At 51.5% G+C, this 9,158-nt stretch overlaps 1 protein-coding gene across 1 annotated transcript in view; it reads right to left on the bottom strand.

Moving 5' to 3' along the window:
* Positions 1-474: 474 nt before the first annotated feature.
* LOC125449187 (solute carrier family 22 member 6-A-like) overlaps positions 475-9,158 on the bottom strand; it is a 47,621-nt gene continuing 38,937 nt past the window's right edge. Inside the window, exon 10 of the mRNA XM_059641629.1 lies at positions 475-1,852. Within this exon, the coding sequence (XP_059497612.1) occupies positions 1,759-1,852 (94 nt within the window). The 3' untranslated portion in view covers positions 475-1,758. The remainder of the gene's footprint in view (positions 1,853-9,158) is intronic.

Genomic DNA, 9,158 nt, shown 5'->3' with positions numbered 1-9,158 from the left:
TTCATCAGAGAGGGGGATGGGGGGAGGGAACTGGAATAAATAGGGAGAGAGGGGGAGGCGGACCGAAGATGGAGAGAAAAGAAGATAGGTGGAGAGGAGAGTATAGGTGGGGAGGTAGGGAGGGGATAGGCCAGTCCAGGGAAGACGGACAGGTCAAGGAGGTGGGATGAGGTTAGTAGGTAGCTGGGGGAGCGGCTTGGGGTGGGAGGAAGGGATGGGTGAGAGGAAGAACCGGTTAGGGAGGCAGAGACAGGTTGGACTGGTTTTGGGATGCAGTGGGTGGGGGGGAAGAGCTGGGCTGGTTGTGTGGTGCAGTGGGGGGAGGGGATGCACTGGGCTGGTTTAGGGATGCAGTAGGGGAAGGGGAGATTTTGAAACTGGTGAAGTCCACATTGATACCATATGGCTGCAGGGTTCCCAGGCGGAATATGAGTTGCTGTTCCTGCAACCTTCGGGTGGCATCATTGTGGCACTGCAGGAGGCCCATGATGGACATGTCATCTAAAGAATGGGAGGGGGAGTGGAAATGGTTAGCGACTGGGAGGTGCAGTTGTTTATTGTGAACTGAGCAGAGGTGTTCTGCATTGGTAGCATGGTTGCCCATGAAAACGATTTTCTAAGATTACAAAGGGATCTGGATGAAATGGGGCAATGGGCTGAAACATGGCAGATGGAGTTCAATCTGGCTAAATGTGAGGTATTGCAGTTTGATACAACGAGCGAGAGTAGGGCTTATACAATTAATGGTAGAGCCCTGGGCGGTGGTGTAGAACAGAGAGAGACCTCGGGGCAGGGGGGCACTCAGGTACGTAATTCTTTGAAGTTTGCATCACGAGTAAACAGGGGGGTTTAGCACGCTCGCCTTCATTTCTCAGATCTTTGAACAGAGCAGCTGGGACGTCATGTTGAGGTTGTACAGGACGTGGGTGAGGCCTCTTCTGGAGCACTGTGTCCAGTTCTGGTCTCCGTGTTATGATGAAGATATGATGAAGCTGGAGAGGGTTCAGAAGGGATTTACCAGGATGTTGGCGGGAATGGAAGGTTTGAGCTTTCAAGAAAGAATGGGCAGACTGGGATTTTCTTCACTGGAATGTAGGAGTTGACCGGGGACTTCATAAAGGTTTATAAAATGCTACCTTGTAGAGATAGAGTTAATTGTATTCAGTTTTTTCCTAAGATGGGGGGTCTTCAAGACCAGGGGGCATATTTTTAAGGTGAGAGGAGAAAGATTTGAAAAAGGACATGAGGGGCAAATTTTTGACACAGAGAGTGGGTTCGTGTGTGGAAGGAGCTTCCAGAGGAAGTGGTGGGTGCGGGTACAGTTACAGCGTTTAAAAGACATTTGGATAAGGACATGGATAGGGAAAGGTTTGGAGGGATATGGGCTAGGAGCAGGGAGGTGGGACTGTGGTCAGCACGGACTGGATGGGCTGAAGGGTCTGTTTCCGTGACTGTACGAATCTCTAAACTCTAAGTAAACACAGGCTAGTTAAAGCAATATAGTGTGGATACTGAAGGTGTGCAGTGAGAATAGAAAGGGCTGAAGAAACTCAGCAGGTCTGGCAGCATCTGTGGAGAGTGAAACGGAGCTAATGTTCCAAATCCAAGCCTTAACACTCTCTCTCCCTCTCTCTCTCTCTCCCTCACTCTCTCCTTCTCTCTCTCTGTGCTGAGTGTGAACTGCATTTTTCTGTTCTCGTCTGCTACCCCACATCTGTCAAGAGGACATTCAGGAAAGTTGCTTGTGGTCGGGTCTGGTTACACAGTCTGCTTCATCAGCGACAGGCATGTTTCATGAAGTGGAACACCAGCCCCCTGGGCATCTTTGTCCTTCTCAGCACATTTGTTTGTCCTGGAAATAAATCAGTCAGAAAGTCACAAACAGTGAATGAAAAACACTCAAACCTCTCTCCCAGTGCTCTCATCTTCGTCCTCGACTATTTTTCATAAGTCTGCCTCGCAGTTAGGTCAACACAAAGCGCCTTCTTCAGACAGAATCTCACAGACCACCCACACCCCCGCAGTGGGTGCAAACTGCATTGTGAAGACTGTGAGCGCCTGGTGAGTTTCCAAAGACTTTTAGTTCATCTCTTCCTGCTTCGATCACAATTTCCCGGATTACGTTGTGCTTGGGTAACAGGGCTAGAAGCTCTCTCTCCCCAGTAGGGAATTCTTACAGCGTGGAAGCAGGCCATTCAGCCCGTCATGTTCACATTGACCCTTTGGAGATTATCCCACCACGACCCACCCTTACCCCTGAAACCCACACTAACCTGCACATCCCCGGGCACTATGGGACAATTTATCAGGGCCAATCCACCCTAACCCGCACATCCCTGGGCACTATGGGACAATTTAGCATGGCCAATCCACCCTAACCCGCACAGCCCTGGACACTATGGGACAATTTAGCACGGCCAATCCACCCTAACCGGCACATCCCTGGGCACTATGGGACAATTTAACACGGCCAATCCACCCTAACCTGCACATCCCTGGGCACTATGAGACAATTTAGCACGGCCAATCCACCCTAACCCGCACAGCCCTGGACACTATGGGACAATTTAGCACGGCCAATCCACCCTAACCGGCACATCCCTGGGCACTATGGGACAATTTAACACGGCCAATCCACCCTAACCTGCACATCCCTGGGCACTATGGGACAATTTAGCACGGCCAATCCACCCTAACCTGCACATCCCTGGGCACTATGGGACAATTTAACACGGCCAATCCACCCTAACCTGCACATCCCTGGGCACTATGGGACAATTTAGCACGGCCAATCCACCCTAACCCGCACATCCCTGGGCACTATGGGACAATTTATCACGGCCAATCCATCCTAACCCGCACATCCCTGGGCACTATGGGACAATTTAGCACGGCCAATCCACCCTAACCTGCACATCCCTGGGCACTATGGGACAATTTAGCACGGCCAATCCACCCTAACCCGCACATCCCTGAACACTATGGGACAATTTAGCACGGCCAATCCACCCTAACCCGCACATCCCTGGGCACTATGGGACAATTTAGCACGGCCAATCCACCCTAACCTGCACATCCCTGGGCACTATGGGACAATTTAGCACGGCCAATCCACCCTAACCCGCAAATCCCTGGGCACTATGGGGTAATTTAGCACGGCCAATCCACCCTAACCTGCACATCCCTGGGCACTATGGGGTAATTTAGCACGGCCAATCCACCCTAACCTGCACATCCCTGGGCACTATGGGACAACTTAGCACGGCCAATCCACCCTAACCCACACATCCCTGGGCACTATGGGACAATTTAGCACGGCCAATCCACCCTAACCTGCACATCCCTGGGCACTATGGGACAATTTAGCACGGCCAACCCACCCTAACCTGCACATCTTTGGACTGTGGGAGGAAACTGGAGCACCCAGAGGAAACCCACACAGACACGGGGAGAACGTGCAAACTCCACACAGACAGTTGCTTGAGGCTGGGATCTGACCTGGGTCCCTAGCGCCATGACGCAGCAGCGCTAACCACTGAGACACCGTGCTGCCCTGAAAGAGAAATTCTCCGCCACACCATGTTTGATATAATGCGCGGAAATCATTTTGGAAAGGAGTTGGCGATTGTTTTAAAAAGAGGAACATTGGAGCTTTAGAGATTGGACAAGCGTGTTTCCAGTTTGCACATTTACAAGAGATATTATATATGCAGAGGGATCTGGGCGTGTAGATCCATGGGTCACTGAAAGTGTGGTGCAGGTAGATAAGACAGTGAAAAAGGTCTATAACATACTTGCTGTAATCGGAAGGGGCATTGAGTACAAAGATTAATTATGCTGCATCTTTATAAAACTTTAGTCAGGCCACTCTTGGAATATAGTGTCCAGTTCTGACCACCGCCCGACCAGAAAGATGTGGACGCTTTGGAGAGGGTACAGAAAAGGTTTACCAGGAATGTTATCAGAGATAATGGGAACTGCAGATGCTGGAGATTCCAAGATAATAAAGTGTGAGGCTGGATGAACACAGCAGGCCAAGCAGCATCTCAGGAGCACAAAAGCTGACATTTCGGGCCTAGACCCTTCATCAGAGAGGGGGATGGGGGGAGGGAACTGGAATAAATAGGGAGAGAGGGGGAGGCGGACCGAAGATGGAGAGTAAAGAAGATAGGTGGAGAGGGTGTAGGTGGGGAGGTAGGGAGGGGATAGGTCAGTCCAGGGAAGACGGACAGGTCAAGGAGGTGGGATGAGGTTAGTAGGTAGCTGGGGGTGCGGCTTGGGGTGGGAGGAAGGGATGGGTGAGAGGAAGAACCGGTTAGGGAGGCAGAGGCAGGTTGGACTGGTTTTGGGATGCAGTGGGTGGGGGGGAAAGAGCTGGGCTGGCTGTGTGGTGCAGTGGGGGGAGGGGACGAACTGGGCTGGTTTTGGGATGCAGTAGGGGAAGGGGAGATTTTGAAACTGGTGAAGTCCACATTGATACCATTGGGCTGCAGGGTTCCCAGGCGGAATATGAGTTGCTGTTCCTGCAACCTTCGGGTGGCATCATTCTGCAGTGCAGGAGGCCCATGATGGACATGTCATCTAGAGAATGGGAGGGGGAGTGGAAATGGTTTGCGACTGGGAGGTGCAGTTGTTTGTTGCGAACTGAGCGGAGGTGTTCTGCAAAGCGGTCCCCAAGCCCCCGGATACAACGCATTATCCTCCGACACTTCCGCCATTTACAATCCGACCCCACCACCCCAAGACATTTTTCCATCCCCTCCCCTGTCTGCTTTCCGGAGAGACCACTCTCTCCATGACTCCCTTGTCCGCTCCACACTGCCCTCCAACCCCACCACACCCGGCACCTTCCCCTGCAACCACAGGAAATGCTACACTTGCCCCCACACCTCCTCCCTCACCCCTATCCCAGGCCCCAAGATGACTTTCCATATTAAGCAGAGGTTCACCTGCACATCTGCCAATGTGGTATACTGCATCCACTGTACCCGGTGTGGCTTCCTCTACATTGGGGAAACCAAGCGGAGGCTTGGGGACCGCTTTGCAGAACACCTCCGCTCAGTTCGCAACAAACAACTGCACCTCCCAGTCGCAAACCATTTCCACTCCCCCTCCCATTCTCTAGATGACATGTCCATCATGGGCCTCCTGCACTGCCACAATGATGCCACCCGAAGGTTGCAGGAACAGCAACTCATATTCCGCCTGGGAACCCTGCAGCCATATGGTATCAATGTGGACTTCACCAGTTTCAAAATCTCCCCTTCCCCTACTGCATCCCTAAACCAGCCCAGCTCTTCCCCTCCCCCCACTGCACCACACAACCAGCCCAGCTCTTCCCCCCCACCCACTGCATCCCAAAACCAGTCCAACCTGTCTCTGCCTCCCTAACCGGTTCTTCCTCTCACCCACCCCTTCCACCCACCCCAAGCCGCGCCCCCAGCTACCTACTAACCTCATCCCACCTCCTTGACCTGCCCGTCTTCCCTGGACTGACCTATCCCCTCCCTACCTCCCCACCTACACTCTCTCCACCTATTTTCTTTACTCTCCATCTTCAGTCCGCCTCCCCCTCTCTCCCTATTTATTCCAGCTCCCTCTCCCCATCCCCCTCTCTGATGAAGGGTCTAGGCCCGAAACGTCAGCTTTTGTGCTCCTGAGATGCTGCTTGGCCTGCTGTGTTCATCCAGCCTCACATTTTATTATCTTAGCATCTACTTGGTGCTTGGCCTGCTGTGTTCATCCAGCCTCACATTTTATTACCAGGAATGTTCCCTGCTATGGGGGTCGGGGCATTGTAGCTATGAAGAAAGGTTAGATAGACAGGGTGTGTTTTATCTGGAATGCAGGAGGTTGAGAGGTGACCTGATAGAAGTTCATAAGATTATGAATGGCATGGGTAGAGTGGAAAGTATGAGGCTTTTTTCCCCCAGGGAGGAGGGGTCAATTACTAGGGGCCACAGGTTCAAGTTGCGAGGATGGGGAAGTTTAAAAGAGATGTGCGAGTCGGGTTTTTCACAAGAAGGGCGGTGGGTGCCTGGAACGCACTGCCAGAGGAGGTGGGGGAAACAGACACATTAGCAGCATTCAAGATGCACCAGGTTGAAAACATGGAATAGGAAGAGAACAGAGGGATACGGATCCTGTAGGTGGAGATAGTTTTAGTGCGGAAGGGCAAAATGTGTCAGCACAGGCTCGGAGGGCCGAAGGGCCTGTTCCTAAACCGTATTCTTCCTTGTTCTATGTATAGAATGAATATTCAGAGCCTTTTCACCAAGGTAGAATGTCAATTACTAAGGGACGTAAGTTAAGGTAAAAGGGGGGAAGTTCAAAGGGGATATGAGAGGTAATTTTATTTTATGCAGAGTCTGGTGAGTGCCTGGAACGTACTGCCAGAGGAGGTGGTGGAAACAGATCCAGTAGCAACGTTCAGGAGGCATTTTGATCAATAGATGGATAGGCAGGGAATAGAGGGAAACGGGCCACATCGAGGCAAAAAGGTGTCTAGTTTAGAAAGGCAGCACAGTTGATGGGCCGAAGGGCCTGTTCCCGTGCTGTCCTGCTCTTGTTCTTTGGTGATGAGGCTGGAGAGCAGAATTGGACTGGACGGTTCACCTGAAGAAAAACACCAGCACACACGGCCAAACATTATGATGGCTGGCTATCAATACAATCAAAGGATTTTTAAAGACTCACAACCCTCTGAGAGAAGAAATTCCTCCCCATCTCAGTCTTAAATTGGTGCCCCTTTGCTCTGAGACGGTGCTGTCTGGTCCCAGACCCCTCCCATGGTGGGGGTGTGGGGGGGGGGGGGTGTGGGGTGGAATATCCTCCTCAGCATTGACCCTGTCAGGGCCCTTAAGAATCCTGTATGTCTCAACGAGATCCCCTCTCATTCTTCCAAACTCCAGTGAGTAGAGTCCCAACCTGTTTAACCTTTGCCCATAAAACAATCCCTCCATATCAGGGATCATCCGAATGAACCTTCTCTGAGCTGTCTCCAATGAATAATATCTATCCTTAAATAAAGGTCGAAAACTGCTGACAGTGTTCCAGATGTGGTCCCCCCCAGCACCTTGTATAGCTTAATCATAGAATCGTTTACAGTGTGGAAAAAGGCCATTTGGCCCATCAAGTCTGCGCAAAGCCCCGAAAGAACACCCCAACCAGACCCATTCCCCCATCAACTTTATTCCTGGTAATCATGCAATTCCTAGGGTTAATCCACCCTAACCTGCACATCCCTGGGCAGTACGGGACAATTTAGCACGGCCAACCCACCCTAACCTGCACATCCCTGGGCACTATGGAACAATTTAGCACGGCCAATCCTCCCTAATCTGCACATCCCTGGACACTATGGGACAATTTAGCACGGCCAATCCACCCTAACCTGCACATCCCTGGACACTATGGGACAATTTAGCACGGCCAACCCACACTAACCTGCACATCCCTGGGCACTATGGGGCAATTCAGCACGGCCAACCCACCCTAACCTGCACATCCCTGGGCACTATGGAACAATTTAGCACGGCCAACCCACACTAACCTGCACATCCCTGTGCACTATGGGGCAATTCAGCACGGCCAATCCACCCTAACCTGCACATCCCTGGGCACTATGGAACAATTTAGCACGGCCAACCCACCCTAACCTGCACATCCCTGGGCACTATGGGACAATTTAGCACGGCCAATCCACCCTAACCCGCACATCCCTGGGCACTATGGGACAATTTAGCACGGCCAATCCACCCTAACCCGCACATCCCTGGGCACTATGGGACAATTTAGCACGGCCAATCCACCCTAACCCGCACATCCCTGGGCACTATAGGACAATTTAGCAGGGCCAATCCACCCTAACCCGCACATCCCTGGGCACTATGGGACAATTTAGCACGGCCAATCCACCCTAACCTGCACATCCCTGGGCACTATGGGACAATTTAGCACGGCCAATCCACCCTAACCTGCACATCCCTGGACACTATGGGACAGTTTAGCACGGCCAATCCACCCTAACCCGCACATCCCTGGGCACTATGGGACAGTTTAGCACGGCCAATCCACCCTAACCCGCACATCCTTGGGCACTATGGGACAATTTAGCACGGCCAATCCACCCTAACCTGCACATCCCTGGGCACTATGGGACAATTTAGCACGGCCAAACCACCCTAACCTGCACATCCCTGGGCAGAACATGCAAACTGTGTGCAAACAGTTGCTTGAGGGTGGGATTGAACCTGAGTCCCTGCTGCTGTTAGACATTCGTGCTAACCACTGAGATACACTCCCTGCTTCTGCCCACTTTGTATTATTGTTAGACTGTTAATCCAGGAAATGTTGGAGAGACCTCAGTTCGAATCCCGCCACAGCAACAGGTGGAATTTGAATTCAATAAAAATCTGGAATTAAGAATCTAATGATGACTGTGAATCGATTGTCGGGCAAAACCCGTCTGGTTCACTAATGCCCTTCAGTGAAGGAAACTTCCATCCTTACCTGGTCTGGCCTACATGTGACTCCAGACCCACAGCAATGTGGTTCGCGCTTAACTACCCTCTGGGCAATTAGGGATGAGTAATAAATGTTGGTCCAGCCACCGACAACCTCATCTCATGAACATATTTTTAAAAAATTCCAATGCTCTTAAAGTAATGACCAATGTCCCTATACACTTTGTGATTACCTTCTGTCCCGTGTGAGGGATATTAATGCCGGTTTGAATGCAGGGGTAAGCCCGTGTCAGATAGACCCCTGTCAGATGACAGATTGATCAGGAATGGTGGGGGAAGACTGAGAGGTGAGTTCTTTTACGCTCTCGTAGTCACAAACAGCACACTCTGTGCCAACCAATGAAGGACTCCAAACTTGCAGTGGCACGCTGGCTCAGTGGTTAGCTGCCCCGCAGTGCCAAGGTGCCCAGTTGATCTTCCAGCCTCGGGTGGATTGGCTTCACTAAATTTCCCCTAGAGTCTAGTGTGAGGTGGGCCAGTGTGGGCATGATGGGCTGAATGGGCTCTGCTTCCACACCGCAGGGATTCTGTTCCTGCCACAGGTCACACAATGCTTCTGCCTCTCTAACTCACACTTCGAGCTGAAAACCTGAGCCTAATAGACTTAAAATTATTTGTAAATACTCCAAATTT

The sequence above is a fragment of the Stegostoma tigrinum genome, chromosome 42 (assembly GCF_030684315.1).
Source record: "Stegostoma tigrinum isolate sSteTig4 chromosome 42, sSteTig4.hap1, whole genome shotgun sequence".
Taxonomy (NCBI): domain Eukaryota; kingdom Metazoa; phylum Chordata; class Chondrichthyes; order Orectolobiformes; family Stegostomatidae; genus Stegostoma; species Stegostoma tigrinum.
Note: the sequence above shows the minus strand (reverse complement) of the source record. Positions and strands in the feature narration are given on the sequence as shown.